The 21,261-nt window shown below is 46.1% G+C and overlaps 2 protein-coding genes across 3 annotated transcripts in view; one reads left to right on the forward strand and one right to left on the reverse strand.

Annotated features, from left to right (window-relative positions):
• Window positions 1-21,261, reverse strand: part of PIR (pirin) — a 490,330-nt gene that overhangs the window by 217,785 nt on the left and 251,284 nt on the right. The window lies entirely within an intron of this gene.
• Window positions 1-21,261, forward strand: part of LOC144724052 (uncharacterized) — a 77,391-nt gene that overhangs the window by 20,058 nt on the left and 36,072 nt on the right. For both annotated transcript variants that reach the window (XM_078602885.1, XM_078602884.1), the window contains exon 8: window positions 900-1,139. In XM_078602885.1, coding sequence (XP_078459011.1) covers window positions 900-1,139 — 240 coding nt within the window. The remainder of the gene's footprint in view (window positions 1-899; window positions 1,140-21,261) is intronic.

Below are 21,261 nucleotides of genomic sequence, written 5' to 3' on the forward strand. Positions count from 1 at the left end.
TGTGTCTACGAGTATATATAAATAGATCTTTTAATTTAGCAAAGAAACTTAATTATGCGTTGTGCAAAATTAGCAGTATGTTCAGCTTAGGTATGGTAATCATTTCATAGTCACAATTTAACAAAAATATTTTTCTCTCTTGATGTCGGTTGAATTTTAGGAATTGCGTGAGTGGTTAAAGTCACTCGTGCAGCGATAAATCATGCAGGTTACAATTTTGTGACATCTTGCAAAGTGCATACTTTTTCTTGACATTTGTTGTGTTTTTACTATGAGCCGAAATTGGCGTTTACGCTATGACCCTCCCAAATCATAAGCTCAGCACCAAATAGGTCAATGGTCCTGTATCGGATGAGATTAAAGTTCTGTATTGATAAGATTATATTCATATATCGGATGAGGTAAGAGTTTTGTATTGGCTGAGTCATGGGATTTGGGTTTTATACCAGATGGGTTTATGGCTCTTTATCAGATGATATGTAGGCTCTGTATTGCATAGGCCACGATTTCTATATTGGATGAGATGTGGGTTCTGTATCATAGAGGCTAATATTTCTCTATAGGATGGACCAAAGGTTCAGTGTTATTTTGGTCAAGGGTTCTTTATCTGATGAGATAAGGGTTTGATATCAGTTTGAGTTAAGAATTATGTTACAGATGAGATGAGTGTTATGTATGAGACGGGTCAATAATTCTGTATCAGATCAGATGTGGGTTCTGTATTTCATGGGTCAGGAGTTATCTATCGGGTGTGACGAGGCATTGAATATCAGAGGAGATGAAGTTTCTCTATCACAGGTACGTCAGGGTTTCTGTGTCGGCTCTGACGATGGTTCCACATCGAGACAGAATCACTTGGTCACGACGTTGCTCTTTATTTCCACCCAAAACCCCACCAGGCAGCTGCGAGGAGGCGGTCGAATACGCGGACGATTTTGAAGAGTGCGACGATGACGACGATGAGCAGCTTGAGCTGGCGGTGAGCTGCGCCCGCTCGGCCGTGGGCGCCACTGAGGCCGGCGGCGGTGACAGGAGCGCGGCCGCGTTCGCCCACGGCGACGGGGGGAAGGAGGGAGGCGATAACGACGAGGTCTGGTCTCAGACAAACAACCTGCGCGTTCTACGACAGCACTGCATTGGTAGGTGAACCGGTAGATAATGTTCTATGGCGCCCTCACGCGAGTTCTATTTTGTGGGAGGCGTCATCACCGTTAGAATGAAGGTTGAGACAAAGGCAGCTGGGCATATGTGTGTGTGTGCACGTGTTGTATAGGCCGGCGGTTAGCGTGCTGCGCTACGAACCCGGCGGACCGGGTTCGATTCCTGCTAATGGCCAACACCAGTGACGATTATCTGAACTGGTTCTGGGCCTTCCCGAGGTCGACTCAGCTTCAAATGAGTACCTGGTGCGGTGTGTAAACATCGCCACTGGGGAGGCAGAGTCAGTCGGGCGTGGTGCTGGCCACCCACCCCCTGGTGGACCGTTCTGGCCTTCATAGGTGCTCGCTAACAGCACTTGCCCCAACAGTCTGTTTAAGGTTATACAGGGGATCTTTGTTTTGTTTGTGCAGGCCACACCTTCGTAGGGTTGCTACCTTTGTTCACTTTAGACCAAACCCGGGCATATTTCTCAGTCAGCCCAGCTCAATCGAAACTGGGCATTATACTGTGATAACGTTAAACACAATATCACCAAGATCTTGGTACAAATCAATTGATGCCACCCGAACACTAAGATGCCAATTTCCGGAATATATGGGACAAGGCCGGACAAGTGGCCACCGTAATACACCTGCCTTGTCACTCCAGTGCCACCTCTAACTCGAGCATGTTTGATGATCATCACAAGAAGAGGGTTTTAAAAAAAAAAGACAAAGTTTCAAACGTGTGTCAGACATCCCTGGACACACAGGTTAGAGGTTACGTACCTGTACAACTGCTTTGTTTTTTACGTAATAGAAATGTCTTCTATTCATCCAGGCAAGATACTGCATCTCAAGACTTATACAGGAGGGGTATGCATTGAGATATTTACCCGATTTAATTTTTAACAAGTTTTTTCATCCATTTAACTATTTATCCAGGAGAGCATGATTGAGCAATAATACTTTTTTCTTCAAGAGGGCCCTGTTTAAACATGATTGGGTCAATTTCTTTGTGAGTGATTTTGTGTGTATGTGTGTGGGAGGAATCCAGAGTGTGTGTGGAGAACTCCAAAGCACGCAAATGAGAAGGCAACACCTGAACTGGGAACGGATATTTTATGAAATTATAATCTCCCAGCGATTATATGAATTGTCACCAATGGGGTGATTATTAACAAAAAAAAATACTTTATTACCATCATTTTTGTATGTTGTCTCGTTTCATCTGGATGGGCAACGACCATGCATGGTGTTATAGGATGCTGGGTTGCGGGCAACATAGGGCAGTACAGAAAAGTCGATTGTTGTACCATTACTTTATGCTCCCTCGCCTATGCCACCCGCCTTCAGCGACCCGCACTGACCAGCGTGGTGAAGTATGGCCGAATAACCTCCCCCTCTCCCCCCCCCCCCACAAAACCGCGTGGTGTCAGGGAAGGCCTCATCCAGCAGCGCACTGAGAACATGGGCCATAGACCTGTACAGTACTTATTTACATTTTTACACAAAGTAAATTTTGGTGGAAACCTAGGGCCTCGCCAAGATGCATTTTCACACCCACACCTGCCAACCACATATCACGACTCAAACTACCGCTGTATCCCTCGCTCGTGAGAAGGGAGCAAAGGCACGGGGGGGGGGGAAGGGGGTTTCAACGGATGTTGCTCAAGGCGGCGCGTGGTTGGCGTCCTTCATGTTATTTACGTCGTCGCCGGCGCAGTTTGTGCTTTGCGATCCACTCAGAATGCTAATCGGCCGACGCCAAAGAGAGAGGCAGGAAAGTACCCCGCACCCTCAAGACTTTTCATCTCGTGAGCCGCTCACACGTGGGCTCTTCTTGGTTTTTTTTTCAGCAGAATAAGTACGCTGAGTGTCTGTTGAGATGTAGGCGAAATGTCGCATTAAATTTCCCTGTTTTTTATTTGAATAAGTTGCGTTACTTTTACCGTTTTCAAAAGATTGGAAATGTTTCTCTTTAATGGCCATTACTTGACTTGTGTACTGTCATTCATGTATCGTCTTTTGCAGTGGAATCTCAATTAGAACTGTGTGTGATTGGATAACATTTCTCACATATAGCCTATAATAAATAAATGTATCCTTTTGCGAATCCACTGGTGGATCATTGCTTCCCCCACACCGTGTTTAGCCACTGGGGTTGTTTGACCATACTTCGCCAAGCTGGTCAGTGTGATTTGCTGAATGGAGCACCCAGAACCCATTTGGATGTCACTTGCCTCTCGCGTTGGCCACAGCTGGGAATCATACTCAGGTCAGCAGGTTCATCGTAGAATGAGCTGAACACTCAGCCAGCGCATGCATAGCTTATTTAACATTTAAATATATTAACTCTGCTCTAAATACATTTATCCACAAAAATATAATTACACGTCCCATTTCGTGTGTAGGACGTGGTTTTTTTGGGAGGACGTATGCATTTGTATCCATCCTATTTGTGAATGTTATTCAAATAGACATAATTTGCAAAAGGAAAAAGAACACGGGGAACCAGATAACGTTCTGGGATCGCGTCAAATCAGGGTGCTTATTTCTTCGTGATGAAAGGCAACACGCTGGAGGCCAGTGAAGGAAAGCAGAGGCTAATCTAAGCTCTTTTATTTGCTTTTTTACGCATTACATGATTGGGCCAACTGCATGCGTGTCGCTGCGTGTTGTCCGCCCGTCCATATATTGACCTGTTTTTGGGAGAAAGGCGCGTGTGAAACGATGTGGATGTCGAAGATAATTGTGCGACCTGTCAAGAAGATCCAAGCCCTGCGTGGAGTGTGGAGTCTTTGAGTGTGTGAGGAAGACAGGACGGGGATGAGGGAGGGTGGGTGGGTGAGTGAGTTCGGTCGGCTGTCGCGAATAAGTGTTCTTGTCATATGTACCGGGTGGTCCAGATGTCTTTTTAACCCCCATTTCACTCTCTAAAAACGTAATATTTTTAAGGAAAGCTTATTGAAAAATTTATATGCAAAGGAAAGCAATGTTAGGGGGTCAATCAGTTGTGAGTCACAAGGCATCTGGGCCATCCTATGCAACAAAAACATTGCAAAGCTTACAATGGGATGATGATGGTCAGAATCGGTAAAAGCTATAATTTTATGTCAGCGCATTTTGCGGTAAGCGTGGCACGTTCTGTGTTTGCTTTCGTCCGTATGTTTTATTGTTTTGCCAGCAAATATTTCCATGGGGGTATTTTGGCGCTCAAATGACCGCGCGAATTCAATTACTCGCTTCAGACATCGTGTTCCTTTTGACATGCGTGCGAGTGACACACGCGGGCTCGCTTTCCATCGCTCTCGGCAACATCCCTGTCCACGCTCCTATCTCGGAGGTTACCGACGACAAGGAATCGCAAACTGTGACAATAATACGGGAGGAACAAAGAGTTTACAAAAGAAATTTTGTACAAAAAAAAAAACCTCTAAATTATTTTGTCGGTCAATATACTTTGAAAAGGAAGCAGCTCTTGCCGAAAGGAGGCTGGCCAAATGGGGAGATTACAGCGAGATGTATCGATCGTCGAGACTGAAAAGAGAAAGGAAAACGGGGGGAAAAAGAGGGCATCTTGAGCCCACTGTTTGCATGCGGGTCTGACTGTGAGGCTCTGTCCTCCCTCGAAAGTGGCACACACGGGAGTGGCTATCCAGCTCAGAGCCGGCGCGCGAGGCTTGCGCCAGGAGACGGCAGTTTTTGTCGAAAAGTGTAGTAGTCATAGTAGTAGTAGAGTTGTTATTGATATTAATGTTTTTAATTCTCATCCCTGTTTAAGTAGCATTATTTCAATGAATAAATCTCCCCCCCCCTCTCCCAGACCCCCCACTCCACCGCCCCCTCCCCTGGCATTATCAGACATCTCCACTGTGAAGCACGTGTGTGGAAGCTGTGTTGTTTGTGAGTGTTTGTCGCGGACAGAAATCTTTCATGCACCATTCCTCCCATGTAAAGCAAGACTGGACCCCAACGAAAAATAAATACCTATTAGCTCACGTCCTTAAACGAGAGGCTTGCGCCAGGAGACGATAGTTTTTTTCGAAAAGTATAGTAGTCATAGTAGTAGTAGAATTGTTATTGATGTTTATGTTTTTAATTCTCATCCCTGTCTGAGTAGCATTATTTCAATGTATAAATCTCCCCCCCCCTCTCCCAGACCCCCCACCTCACCGACCCGCCTCTCCCTGGCACTATCAGACATCTCCACTGTGAAGCGCGTGTGTGGAAGCTGTGTTGTTTGTGAGTGTTTGTCGCGGACAGAAATCTTTCATGCACCATTCCTCCCATGTAAAGCAAGACTCGACCCCAACGAAAAATGAACACCTATTAGCTCACGTCCTTAAACGAGAGGCTTGCGCCAGGAGACGGCAGTTTTTGTCGAAAAGTGTAGTAGTCATAGTAGTAGTAGAGTTGTTATTGATATTAATGTTTTTAATTCTCATCCCTGTCTGAGTAGCATTATGTCAATGCATAAATCTCCCCCCCTCTCCCAGACCCCCCACCTCACCGACCCCCCTCCCCCTGGCATTATCAGACATCTCCACTGTGAAGCACGTGTGTGGAAGCTGTGTTGTTTGTGAGTGTTTGTCGCGGACAGAAATCTTTCATGCACCATTCCTCCCATGTAAAGCAAGACTCGACCCCAACGAAAAATAAACACCTATTAGCTCACGTCCTTAAATAAGTTTTTATAGGAAGATGAAGACTTGAAAGTCCAGTCATGCGTGGCTTCGTGGCATGCTATTGATGATTTCACTTGCAATGCCGTAATATAACATCGGTGCAGTGATGTTTGTGCTGCTTGATGTTGAACAAGTCTTACATTGGTTTAAAAGTATTTTTTTTTTATCATTAACAAAGCTTCAAAATCATATTGAATAACCAAGAACACATTGTTGAAAAGAGCTATTTGTTTCAAAACATTCACACTTAAGGGTCTAAATTATTACTCTTAGGTTTTTTCGGTAAAGTCACGTAGGTAAAAATAAATAATAATAGATAAAAATAATAATAGAAATAAAATAATAAATCACGACGTTTCGGAGGCAACACAAGTCTCCGTCATCAGGTGGGACCGTCACAGCTAAATGTACTGTATCAAGTGAGGCAAAATTCCAAGAGACAAGCTCTTAAATACAAGTTAAGGGGGAGGGGGGAGGGGCTTATCTGAATGTGGTAGCCAATGAATGGAACGTGTTGGGGGGGTGGGCGGGGCTAAAAGAGAACAATAGGTGCACTTGGGGTTGTAACCGGTGTTGGCTGACAATCCAAATACAAAAACAGCAGTACTGTTAAACGCTGGGGATGTCAACACTCGGTAAAGTAGAATAGTACCTGTCAAATAAGATGGTCCAAATATGTGTGGTTAAATATTTTTTACATGGTTAATAACATCTTTTAAATGATTACTCAGTTTGTACCCATCATCACGGTTGAAGTTATGTCTGTGTTTGTATATCTGGATGGCTTCGTGTACAAACCTTTGATGGTAGCCAGAAGAGTATGAATTCTTGCAGTCACGAAAGCTTCAAATCTAGGTCTAAATTATATATGGCGGTAGCTTTGGGACGTCTTCATCCAGCAGTGGATAGTCAATGGCTGTTGATTAGATTTCAGAGAACGACTTATACAACTGATAGCAACATTTATTAAGTAGGTTGTACCGTGCATGAAAACACATTAATTTTCCGCATTTAAGTTATGGTTTCTAATCTGGTTTTAATTAACAAACTTTAATTACCATCATGCAGGGCTCTGTGAGATTTATTCTTTTTTTATTTTGAACGTGCATCTCTAAAGGCAGCACAGCAGTTTAGCAAACGGAGTAGAAAGTTGAACTTTTTACACAGGCGTTCATTGTCACCCAAAACTGAAATTTTCCCATAACGAATGCTATTTTTGTATAATTGGAAGTACATTGATAAGTGGTGAGTGGTTCATCTCGCTGATTATAATTATCACAATGTAACACAATTTTTGTTCCTGGGTAATAAGTGGTATTTTTGTATTGCTTATTCCTAAAAAGTATAAAAAATGGCTATTATTCCCCACAAATTTTGCTTTTGTGACCAGGACTTTATGTGAACGAAAGACACAAAAGCACACATCTTCTCATTGAAAAAGGTACATTTCAAAATATCACTGTCCTGGTCACAAAAGCAAAGTTTTTGGGGAATAATAGCCATTTGCTGTACTTTTGATGCATAAGCAATTAGGAAACAACACTACCCAGGAACACATTTGTTTTGTTACACAGTGAATGATTTAACACGAAGGCTTTTAACACATAGGCAAATCTGGCTGTCCGCCTAATGATGCTAGTTGTTATTACTGACGAAACGTCGTACTCAGATTATAAATGTTGTGGATTTGCTCTCCAACACACCGGTGTGCTGTATTAGTAACGAAATGGCATGTTCTGTTTACGTGACAACCCTTACTAATTGGCTGTGTCGGATGGTGGCGGGTTTAACGACACATTTATATTTACACGCTCTTACTGAAAAATCTCTATTATCACTAATTATTGTTGCAGACATGTTTTGCTTTCCATCCCATCTCCTGTCTCTTGAAGCACGTACTCCGTGAAGGATCGACCATGTCGCTTGCTTAAGGCCAATCAAACACTGCCTAATTGCCAGATCCAAATTCTTTTCTCGTCCGCTATGCAGAACAACCCGGCAAACATTCAGAGTCTTTGTTTAAGCGAGCATTAACCTCCAGACGGCGGGTCTCTCTCAGTGCTCGCCGATCGGGTTTTTAGCTAAAATCAATGTCATTAAGGATCCCCGTGCTGAACCAAAGCTTGTCGGTGGTCTCTTCAAAGTCAAATTGGAGACACCTTGTGCTGTCTACGCCCTGCACCGGGAAAATGCGGCTAACCATCTATGGGAGACTGCGGCATACATTTGCCGGTTGAGACTCATATTCATCCCCTGAACATCTGCTCCCCCACACACAAATGTTCGGCAAATATTTGTTTTATCCCGAGGTGGAAGTAATAATTGCTCCTATCAGTAACGCCTTTGTTCCTTCTAAGGGTTAGGGTCCAGGATTAATTTGTTACAAAAGAATAAAAGGTGCGCGAGATGCTGCTACCGCCGCCGCGGTGTGATGGTCGGCATGCCGGACGTGCGATCCGCAAGTCGTCGGTTGGATCTCCCGTCGTTGCCGTCGAACAATCGGGCAGGTTTCTTACACCCTCTCCCTCGCCTCTGTTCACCCTGCAGTGTGAGTGAGTCCACCACAGTCGAGCGGCATGTCGCGTGGGTGGAGGGGGGGGTCGAGGGTTAGGGTTACTTACCAAAAAAAAGGGGTACAAATCTTTTGGAAGGGGAACTCATCTTCAAGAATATTGGTTTGAATAACATTCGTTACTCATGGTTATTTATATTGGATTTTCCCAAGCACCAATATTCTCGAATATTTCTTCCTTAGCTGGAAGGAATATACGTTCCCAGTGGGGGAGCCGGGTTTTCGAGCGGGTGACCGTATATTCTCTCGCATCGGGGGCCTCGGCAACGTGGGCAGCGCCATGCGGGTGGAATCACCCTTAACTGCAGCCGCTGTGCAGTATTTACGCCCCGCCCTTCGAAATGCATTAACCTGTTCACCTGCATCGCTCTCTAGACGCTGACTCGGCCGTCAGATTACAATAAGCAAGCGGCCGCACACTTTGTTTTTCCCGGTGTGCCTGTGTACGCCGCTCGGCTCAGTTCTCCCGGCGATGTCCAAAGTTCCCAATTTTTGTAACTATTTTTTTTTATTTTACCAGGGAAGGCACACTGACCTAATACAGATTTTTTTCAGAAGCGACCTGGCCACAAATGATAGCACAACGAAGTGGCTTATCACGTGCAAATTTACAGCAGCCAAATACTCTAAACGCATGTTGATTCTAAATGTGGATGGGGAAAACCCGGAGGACCCGAAGAAAAATCCACGCGACCACTGGGAGAGAGACACGCAAACTCCAAATATACAGCAGGCGTCAGCATCGAACCGACGGCCTCCTGTAGACCATGCAAGGTAGTTAACATCTTGCCATCGTGGCGGAGGGGAGAGCAGGTAAAGAGATTGAATTAATGCCCAGGGGCATCAGGGTTAATGTTGGACTGCGGGGTCCTTTGCGACTGATATTATGTCATTAATCTTCCGCTTCTTTGAAACGGCTTTACAAGCCATCGCTGCCCGTGGACACGTTTAAACGACAAATAAAATACGCATGCAAATTTATACGGTGTAAATTGACAGCTTTGTCACCAATTAAACTGTACCCGATTCCATAAATTTAATTTCCTCGGAGCTGCGTTGAAAGGTTTGAAAAAAAAACATGTCTCCTCCTCGAGCAACCACAGCCAGTGTCAGAATGAATTGTGCTCCCCCTGCGAGCAATAATAAAGACTAACAGTTTAATTTGATCTTAAGCAAACTGCACGCACAGATTCACAGATAATGTATACTTACAGGAGGTCAAAGGACCTGACAATTATCGCGTAATGTCAGATGCAAACTCCGATTATACAAAGCGTAATTTAGTGCATGAAGCCATACACACGTTTGTATGAAAATTAAGTTATCGCTGTCTTGTTTGACAATTAAATTTCACCATGGTGGGAACGGTAGTAAATTAATCAATAAACATTTTCTCCATCTTTAATTAGTTTAACAAGACAACAATGTTGTCCCTGTGCGCGTTTGTGTGTGGGTGTGCATACGCATCTCATTATATATCAATGCAATCCGATGCCTGTGTTTAAATAATAAGTTGAGCTCATAGAAAGTGTCTCAGCACTAAACTAGCAGAAGGGTATATTTGTGCAAATGAAAAATGCATCCCAACCCGTAGCGGCGTAACATTAATTGCTTTTCATCCCACGCCAAACGTTTTGATGTCGCCCTCTGTCTCCCCCCCAACCTCCCTCGCCCCATGATGAATAATTTACAAGGGCTTGCTCCCTACTTGGAATTAAAATGAATATAATTATAATAATATACAAACAGGCTGAATAATTACATGAGGAAGGAGTCCACTGTCATCCGTAAGAGTAATATTCTCAGCTTTTTTGTCCGGGCACAATTAGAGGCCTTGCCTGCGTGAGTCCTTGACCTGAACCCACTTAGATCGGGGTCCCTGAATTGTCGCGCTCTGTGCTTATTCCCATGAAACAGCCCGACTAGTTTTTGTTTGCTCCTCTTAACTTACACAATTTGCTCTGTCGGCGGGGTGAAGTGTGTCTGGCCAGCGTGGAAGTGCAGACAAAAATCTCTCTCTCGCACTCTCTGTAGCAGAGGCCTTTTCTGGCAGTCACGGCATGAGCAAGTAATTGCTGGGCTGCATATTTTACTTTTTCAGTTCAGATAAGTGGTGCAGCCGTCGCATGCGCAGGCGGTGCAACTGCACACAGGCCAGAGGAGCTCAGGTACTGGATTACGAAGAGGGGAGGGGGGAATTTGACAGGCGGGGGGGGGGGGGCACATTTCATTCCTTGCACCAGGGTCCATGCCAATGGTGCTATACCACTGGCTCGCACCCAAAACGCGAATGTGATCAAACAGCGCCCTGCGAAAACAAAACAATTTCCAACGTGGTCGAAGCAGAAACGTTTTCAATTGTGGGGGGGTGGGGGGGTGAGTAAAAAAAAACGGCGATCCAAATTACAACGGAGCTCCCATGAATAATTAATCCTGCGGATTAACTTTTATTTTTTGGTCGGGCCTCTCGGTCAGCCGAAATGGCGCTAATGTCCCGAGCCCGCGTCTAAAGGAAGGGGTTTAACCTTCGCTTGGCTGCCGATCGACCGTGAGGGTCGGCTGATGAATGTGGCTTTCAGCGCTCGCTGTCCACGGACCACTTCGGACTTACTGCCCCACGGGGGCCGCTAAATCTTTCGGTGCGCGTGCCGCTCGGACCGATACAAAAACCGCCTAGAAAAAAATAAAGTTTGTGGTTTTCAGATGTTGCTGTGAATGAAATAAAAACATTTCTCTCTCTCACTCTCCCAAAAACAAGTTATCTCTTTTAGCATTGGTCATGGGTTTGTTGATCTTTATCGGGGTTTTTTGTTGTTGTAGAGGATTCCATGTGTATTAAATAAACGGCAGTGCTTAACTGTAGATGTCAGGCCTTGGATTAATAATAGTAACAGTCAAAATAATAAATAATGTTCATAGTTTATAGCCCATTTCAATTCAATGCTGGATGGAGGCCTCCCCCATACCTTGACGGTCGTGGCGGTTCTCTAGATGCATTTCAGTCATAATTTGTGAAGGGCGGCCCAGGACCAGTTCAGATGCCACCCGCCAATGGTGTTTGCCATGGCCAAGATTCAAACTCAGGTCTCCAACATTTTTAACACAGTGTGCTAATCACTGAGCTATTGCACCTCCCATACAAACATTCATCATTCATCCCAAAGACACCTCAACTATCCGATGTGCCTTTCTACTGTCTGTCCAATGTTTTTACTTTTTGAACTCCATGCAAAACTTCACAAGCAACATCTGACTATTGCTTGCTGAGTAAATCAAGTCTTGGCAGGTGGAGTTCACTCTGGTGTTTCTCCATCCCCCGAGTGTCTCATCATAGCGGGCAGTGGGGAAGCTTTGAGGCTGCGATGCTGTGGGCCCTACTGCCGATGTGAGGTGTGTGTCCCAGCGCACCCAGTGTGATGGATCGCGTGTGTCTGGGTGTAGCGGAATCCCGTGTTAGCGTCATGGCACGCGGTCCACAAGCAACCCTTGGTGGGTTTTTTTCACTCGAATTCCACCGCTAAAAAATTCCATCGCGTGCCGGACTTGCACACCGATCGGGCCGATATTTTACTGCATCCGGTAATTGAAAATTTTAATTATACCATTAGCACGATGTTCCCAGTTGTGTATTGGAGCTGCCACAATTGAATTATTTTCCCTTTTCTCTTTTTGCACGAGCCATCAGTTCCAGCTCACGTGCTGCGTCGGCGCTCGGCAGCACAAGCCGCGCTTAAAGTTACTGCTGACGCGCGGCTAATTGGTTCTCATCCTGCGTGCACTGAGATGGTCGCATAATGCAACCCGCCCTTTTGCGGCGCGCAAAAAAAATGCAATGACGAAAAAATTACCCAACTTTGTTGTAAAAATTGCAACCGCTTATCCTGTCCGAAAGCGTCGCGCGCATTTTCATCGGGCGACAAGGGCATTGTGTGCGACAATCGCACTACGTGACATCACGCCGCTCGACGACGAGCCGTGACCCGAGAACCCCAGACGCAAGACTCCCTCCTCCAACCTGCTCCCTCCCCCCCGTCCGTGGAAATTACACGCATCACTCCCACATGCGGATGCCGCTCCTCCTTCTCGACGGCGCCTCATTGTCATGGCTAACGACTTTCGCCCACGCTGCATTCGCCGATTACTCCCTCCCCCCCTCCTCCTCCTGGCCGGCGGGCGCTACCTCTCTAACGCCCCAGCGTGACGCACGGCCACAAAAGTGTCAGCGCGTGGATTTAGAATGCGAGGTCCGGGCCGGGATGTCCTTGCTTCGCCCTTGTTGCCGCTGCTCGCCAATGCCAGTGGCTTGTATGTCCGCCTCTGGCCATGCAGACAACCGTCCATCCGTACATCCGTCCATCCGTTCGTTGGCTTGTCCATCGTCCGTTTGTCTGTCCTCACTGTTCCGAGACTTTGCGAGGGCGTTGCTGCTTAAGTGGCGTGAAGGAGATTGAGTAGGGTGGGTGGATTTCGCAGGACAAGGGTATACCTGAGCTGCTGCTGATGATGATTATAATCATCGCGCACAATCCGATTCAAAGCAAATCACGAAAAATGCTTTGAATTGGATTGTGCGTGCTTGTGTCCATGTCGGAAAGCGTGTCCTTTTTTTGGAGAATAAAAAAAAAAGTTTAAATTGTATGATGAAAAAAATGCGTTTATTGACATTTCCCTTTGATTTTATTTTACATACGCAGCTGACAATTAGGCAAATATATTTTTCCATTCATCAATCACTTTCCACACAGGCTTTTGCTTCAAGTTCTTCGAGGGTCTACTGTCAGCTTTGCCACGGTCTCGTACGCAGGCTTGTGTTTTCTTCCATGGCATTTAAAGCACGTGTACTGACATTCACATAACCACTGGCATAGCACACCCAAGCTGTGAGGACCATTCCAAAATAATAGTCCAGTATGGCCTTCTTGTTTTCCTTTCATCATAAAACCAAAATATTCCCCCCCCAGTTGTATCCCAGTTGTGCTATCGGTGTCAACTGACGAGACGAAGCAGGAGTTTGAAACTACTTCGTGTGAGAGAATGGCCCACAAAAGCGGATAACACAGAGCTACCTACCCGCGAGAACTCTTCAAAGCAGTTGGGGTGCAGTACTTTCCCACCCACCCTGCTCTAGAGAGAAATGTTCCTTGCGTGAGAAGCAACATTTATTGCAGAACCATTGGTGACCGGACTGGGATCATCCACTCACTGCACTCGAGATCCTGGTCTAGTAACAGGTAGCTTCCTGGATTTTAACCCAGCACCTCAGTGGTGCCAAGCTCAAGCATGCTGACCTCTGAACCACCAGCCACATCAACTTGTTTGTTGTCCTATTGCTTCAAGAGCTTCCCCGTACGACTGGATGGAAGCTATTGTAAGAATATAAAAAAAAATGTGAACAAAGTTTAATGTATGCCTGGGTTAGGTTTAAGCTGTCTCAAGCAAAACATTGGAAAGAAGATTAAATACGCTCGGTACACCACTGACTACTCGTGCCATTTTCCTGTTGATCCTGTGACATTACAAGTGCGGTCCAAGTATGGGCACGGTGGTCGAAGTATGCAACTCCCTTTGGTAAGAGGAGCCACATGGCCCCACGTTAGTGAGCCCTGCAGCCCCGCTGGTACTGGCTTGACACCAGTACGGCTGCCATGGTCCACTTGTCCACTTGGCAAATCGGGCAACTTTGCTTCCCTTGTCCGTGGGAACCTTGCATACCTTTGCAGAGTTTTCGCCCGAGCATGTGGAAATCCATTCAGCTATAACAACCACATTGACGTTAGCTGCAAACTCAAGCTTTCCTGGGATCAGGGAAGGGGTGGAAACAAAGCCAAACTCCCCCCCCCAAAGCTCATGGGTTAAATGTTTGTAGGCTTTTACGTATGATCCCCATTTGAGATGCGTTCAAACGTGGGCATCAAACATTTACGTTTTTCTGACTCATTTTTTTTTTAACGGCTCAATATAAGAGTGAGTTTTGCAGCTGCTTGTAAATGCACCTTGATATATGACCGGCAATGATGCCGTTTGTTGGTAATGGAAGTGGGCGCACGATTGTTGCTGCGAGGCGGCAATCGTCGGCCGATTGTAGATAAATTGGTCACCGCACAAAGATTTAACGGGCACCTAGGGCTGTCCATGTGGCTTTGGGGGGCGGGAGGGGGATGATGATGCTGTGTCAGAGCTCTGAAATGCTGTCGCTGAGATCCTGGATTTGAATTTGAGTTTCAGCCACTCATGAGTAAACGGGGCCTTTCTCAACCCTGGTCATGATTGACCGCACACCAAACCCACCATCGCAGCCATATATATATGCTTATTTGGTTTGCCACTGAATTGTGATCATTCTTGCACGGAGGTTTAAATGATCGGTTTGACTGCCACGCAACAAACATTTCTGCACAGCAGAACACATAGAAGAGCGGTACCTTTTTAGTGCGCTAATAAATGACGAGGTCATCTCAGAAGTAGTTCTGTGTAGCCTGGTTATTCTGACCGTTTGGTAACACGTGCTTACCCATTGCTCTGGGAAATTCCCACGTGAACACTTTGTCTCAGGACATGCGTTGGGACTTCTTTCGCACCGCACGTGGCCATCCGTGCTAATCGGAGGTGCGGTGGAAGCTAATCGACACGAAACTGATTTGCGTAAACATGGCAATTTAAAAAAAAAGACGCGCAAAAATTGAAGGGGGGGGGGGAAGAGTAATTCCTGCCATGGGTTTTATCTCACGACACCCGGCAATGAGCTGCGAAAACAAATGACAACCGTCAAAGTGTTTTCTGCAGGGGATATAAAGGATTTGCTCTGAGCCAGTTGGGATTTTCACTCGTTACTCAACTCGATTCCATGTCTTGAGAACCACACCATTGTACGTTTGATTGCCACGCGACAAACACAGCGAGCAGCAACACTGCAAGGCGGTGTTGCTGCTCGCTGCAAGAGTTCTGAATGGAAAATGTGTTTGTCTCATGACTTGACACTGGTAGCGCAACCGGAATATCATTTGGAGAACAAAGAAAGCAGAAATGTAACTTAAACAGAGGCTCCGCGATATATATTTTTCTTTTTCGATTTAAAGCTTTCGTGACTGCAGGGATTCATCTTCTTGGTTCTTTCGGTAAAGTCACGTAGAAGGGAAGTAATAAAATAATACAAATACAATTTAAAACGTAATAAAATAATTCTCACGACGTTTAGGCCACAACACAAGCAGCCGTCCTCAGGTGAAGACCAGGTCTGTCGAGGAGATAGCGTCTAAATGAAACACCACCACCCTTGGAGCGTCTATTTAAGCTGGGTTGGAAGGGGGGGGAAATGCGCCTTGACAAAAGAATCTGCATATCAAGAGGAATTTAGCATATTTATGGGAAATGCAGGAATGCGAATAGTGCTAATTTGTGAAATGCGGGAATTACCTAAAAACAAACTCATTAGAACTTGTAGCCACATATAGCATAGATCCCTGCGGGGGATTTTAGCGGCTGTGAGAGTTGAGTTGGTTCACCCTGTCCGTCACCCGGACTTCTGGATATGAGAAGGTGTTGTTGAGACTCAGGGATAGGAATGGCGCTCGCTTGGGGGCTGTGCCGGGAGTGGACCCCTATAAAGGGGGCTCGCTTGGATGCTTTTCTAGGAGTGGACCCCTGGGAAGAGGGCTCGCTAGGGGGCTTCGCCAGGAGGGGCCCGAGAAATGGGGTTTGCTTGAGTGGCTTTTCCAGGAGGGAGCCTCAAAGGTTGAGCAGATGCTGTTTACTTGAGAGTGGTTGATTGTGGTGTGTCTGTGAGTATAGTAGGAGACAGGTACTGCTGTTGCCACTGCTCTGTAATTCTACTCACAGTGCAGTTTGTGCTCCTAAAGTTGCCCAGGCCTGGTTGTCCCTGGGTCACCGCAATTATGACGTAGTCCGCTCACCTCTGTATCACCACGACGAACATAAAGACAAAGATCCCCATTATAGCTTTTAACAGACTGTTGGGGCAGGTGCTGTTCGCGAGCACCTGTGAAGGTGCCAGAATGGCACACGAGGCGGTGGGTGGCCAGCACCACGCCCTTTCCCTAGTGGCAATGTTTACACATCGCACTATGTACTAATTTGAGGCTGAGTCGACCTAGGGGAGGCCCATGACCAGTTCAGATTATCGTCGCCGGTGTTGTCCGTGAGCAGGAATCGAACTCGGGGCGCCAGGTTCGTAGCGCGGCACGCTAACCGCTACACTACCGCTCCCCACGAGTCACACACACGTGTGCACGACCAGATTAAAACTGCGACCTAAATACAGGTCCGCTTCTTTCTCTCACACAAAACATATTTCTGGACAAAGATCGATTGTTTATCTTGATACGCTGTGGGCGCAAGTGTTGTTCGCCGAGCTGTGTGACTTTTACCACACCCACCCACCCACCTTCAATTCCCATTGCGAATGATCATGCACTGACTGCACCCGTTACAATACTCATTTGTGGCTGAATCATCCCTCGGGAAGGCCCACGACTGGTTTAGATAATCATCACTGGTGTCAGCTGTGGCCTGGAACCACACAGAGTTTTTGAGGACTGTAATGCAGTGTGCTAACCAACTACACGCACTCGCTGTTCCCTATACGCACACAATTCACACACACACCCAATAACATAAATATGGATATTCTCAATTTAACAACAAAAAATTATACAAAGACAAAGATCCCAGTATAGCCTCAACAGACATTTGGGGTGAGTGCTGTTCGCGGGTGGGTAACCAGGACCATGTCCGGCTGCGTTTGTCTCCCCAGTGGCGATGTTTACACACCGCAGCCAGGTTTTCAATTGAGGCTGAGTCAACCTAGGGGAGGCCCAGGACCGGTTCAGATAATCGTCACTGGTGTTGGCCGCGAGCGGGAATCGAACCCGCGTAACCAGGTTCGTAGCGCAGCGCGCTAGCCGCTACACCACCGCTCCTGCATACACACACGCAGAGACACACATACACACAAACACGTGCAGACACACACACCAATTATCGCGCCATTCATAACTCAACCTCACCCCTTACTCTCACCCCTGCACGATGGTGACATTAATATTGAAGATGACGTTAACACTTAAGGTGAAGTGGCTGGCTGCACGCCTAAGGTGTCACGGGGGGGGGGGGATTTTTTGTCGTAATAACCCTCGGGGTTGGCAAAACGCCACGAGATATTAACGGGGGGGCTGGGCGGGGGGGCAACGCTCTTGTGGGCACACACACCAGCGAGTGACACGTGCCACGCTTAGCCGAGTGAATTTTTTTGTCCCTTCATGGCAGCTGCCTTGGGAGACGGTGGCGGCTGAGACGCGGCTCCTATCGAATCCTCGCTGGGATCTTAGAGGTGGGGACCATCATATCCAGTCGCTCGGCCCTCGGAGCAATCCGCGTTTCATGATTGCATTATAAGCCTCGCACGGGCTTGATTAACAAAACACAACCAATGTACGTACGGCCCCGTGTATCTAGAATAATGTGTGATTTACAATCCGTAATTGAAATATGCATTTTTTAAGGGCCTTGTGACTGGATGAGCAATTTCGTTGTATATTGGCACAGCCATGTGCATGGCTGTGTACATATGAGGAAGGGGGGGGGGAGGTGATGCATTGGTTAGCATACTGCATTGTGAAGCCGATGGCTTGAGTTCAACTCCTAGCCACCACCCTTAAAAAACCCCACACTCACTTTCTCGGTGGGATGATGGTCGAACAACACCCGTGGCATGGGGGAGGCCTTTATCGATGCATTGTATTTAAAAATAATTGTTAATTATTTACCATTAATTACAAAGCTACACGTGACGAATTCTATCTAATTAAAGACAAATCTAATCAGGGTGCTACTGTAAAAGAAATGTGCGTTAATCACGACCCCAGTAATAGCCCAAGATTGTGTGATTGTACAATACCATATGGCGATTTCACAATCTCATTATGGAAATTAACAGCTCCCCTGCCTAGAAATCTTGTATCCACCAGTGCTGGAAAGTTAATGTTAACTTTTCTAACATCGCAAATCACAGGAGAAGGTCAATGGATCATTCAGTATTTATTTATTTAAATGCCTTTTTAAAATCGCTTTCAAGTGGTTCTGCTTGGACTGTCACAGTTAAATATATAAATTTGAGAAATCCTTGCGACGCAATTATACGGAAACACTTTTTAGAATATATTAAAAATAAGCCTTTGCCTATGACTGACCGTGCCTCTATGGGAAGTCTCCATTTGCACCTTTACCAAAATGTCATCTTTCATCTCTGGCCTCTATCCTTCCTCCGTATCTCCTCTGAGTTAATGTTCCCCTAAGTTTTCTCATCGGAAAAAGTCTCCATTAACCAGTGACTGCACAAAAAAAAACCCCATCATTAAATTTAATTTGACACATTTCAGTCCTGAAGCTGGAAAGTGTTAGATTTGATTGACATGCGACGAACACTCTTTTGTGGAGCATCAAAATGCACATCACCTAATGCGCATTGAGAGTTCTACCGAAGCGACTTCAGAAGTAGTTCTGCGGTGTCATATTCCATGGCCGTTTTTTTTATACTCGGACGTCGCCCGGTTAAACAAGGTCCGCGATCCCTGCTGAGTAACCAGGGCAGGGTTGGAAAATGTATCAATGGAAAGGAAACAAGGACACTGATGTTGTCACAAGGGCAATGCAAACCGCTTGAGATGCGCAAGAAACTGAGACTGGGCACATGGAATATTCGCAATATGCTGCAACTAGGTAAAGTTCAGCTGCTTGGACATGAGTTAGATAGATTGGCAGTGGACTTGTGTGGAGTGTTTGAAGTGCGCTGGGAAGGTCAAGGACATTTCACAACATTGGAGGGACATGCCATCGTTTACTCTGGCCACTATGTGCAGGGCACGTCCGGGGGGGGGGGGGCGCTATGGATTCACAGGAAAATTGCCGGAGCCCTCATTGGATATGAACCAATCAGTGACATAATTATTGCTGTGTCACTGAGTGCTAAGTCGCAAAACATCACTCTGATTCAAGTCTATGGGCCTACAACAGCTGCCAAGGAGGAAGAAGAGGATGGCTTCTATCAAAACCTGTCCAGGGCACTAAAACGGACTACCAAAGGAGACATGTAACTGGTAATTTGGCGACTTCAATGCCAAAGTAGGGGAAAAGGAGTCGTGTGGACTCACAGCTGTAGTGGGACCATATGGACTCGGAGAGATCAATGAGGCTGGTGAACAACTGCATTATCTTTGTTCAGAACATGACCTGGTATTTGCTAATATATTCTTCAAGCATCATCCGAGGCGGCTGTGCACATGGACCTCTCCAGATGGACAAACAAGAAATCAGATTGATTATATTGTGATAGCACAACGATGGAAATCCAGCCTGATGAACTTCAAAACATATCTAGGGGGCGATTGTGACTTAGAGCATCACTTGTTGGTGGCAGCCCTGAAAGTTAAACTGAAGAAGGAATAAAGACAAAGTCTTATCCCACCACTGAACCTTGAGGAACTTAACGAAGAAAGCAGCACAGTACACAGTAGAAGTGGCTAACAGGTTTAAGAAACACCTCAAGAGCTTTGGAAAAGCACAACAACTATCCTCTTGGATGTTTACGAAGGAAACACTCGGATCCATCAAGTCTAGGAGACAGAAAACATGTATTTTTTTATGAGACCTTCTTTATCGAAGAGAAAAGGAAAGCGAAGAGCAAATACCTCAAACGATATCAGGAGTTGAAGGCCGAAGCACTAGCGGAAGCTACGAATGGATAAGCGGAAGCAGTTGGATAGTATGTGTGAGGAACTGGAAGCAGCAAACCAAAAAGGAAACAAGAGGAAACTTTTCCAGGCAGCCAGGTCAATCACAATGAAATTTCGACCGTGACTGCAATGCATCCAAAATGCGACTGGGGGAAAATCTCACGGAAGCTTCACAAATTGTTGAGCGGTGGCGAGAGTATTGTGAAGACCTATATGATAATAACGGGGTGGGGCGGGGGGGGAAGTCTCGAACGAGATTACCAGGAGCGCGAGCTTCCTCCCCTTCAGTCATAAGTTGCTTGAGCCATTCGTCAGACAGTCAGTCCTAGATCTACGAGTCCAGATGATGTTGCTGTGGAATTGTTATAAAGAAGGAGGGGAGATGGTACTTGACAGGATGCACAGACTATGTGTGGCAATCTGGGAAACTGGTGAATGGCCAACTGGTGAATGGCCAGAGGATTGGACATACTCTACATTCATCCCACTGCAGAAGGATGATTCTAAACAGAGTACAAATTACAGGACAACAGCACTGGTTTCTCATGCTAGCAAAGTCCTTCTTAGGATCATCCTGGAATGGATCCGCTTAAAAACAGAATACGAGATTACAGACGAGCAAGCTGGGTTCCGGCAAGGGAGAGGGACCCGAGACCAAGTCACCAATCTCAGGAGCTTCATGCACAAGGCAAGAGAACATCATGAGCCATTATATATACACGTGCTTTGTGGACTTCAAGAAAGCGTTTGACTCGGTCTCGCATGATGATCTCCGGCGGACCACGACGGACGTGGGATTCCCGCTACATCTGATTGACTTACTGGCCAAAACTTTTATCAGGAACAACTTGCTAGAGTCAAAGTGGCGGGGACACTATCAAAATAGTTCCGTGCCAGAAAGGGAGTTAGACAGAGATTTATTTTCTTTCTCTGTACTTATTTAACATCCTGGCTGAAACGGTAATGAGAGAGACGCTTGATGGTTTCTTATGAGGAATCCACATCGGAGGGCGACGGGTCACAAACTTTCGGTATGCCGATAACATGTTGCTTGCCGGTTCCGAGGTGGAGCTGCAGGAGTTGACACATCGCTTAGATTGGGTCAGTCACAAGTT

Source organism: Lampetra planeri, chromosome 19 (assembly GCF_965212315.1).
Source record: "Lampetra planeri chromosome 19, kcLamPlan1.2.h2, whole genome shotgun sequence".
Classification (NCBI taxonomy): domain Eukaryota; kingdom Metazoa; phylum Chordata; class Hyperoartia; order Petromyzontiformes; family Petromyzontidae; genus Lampetra; species Lampetra planeri.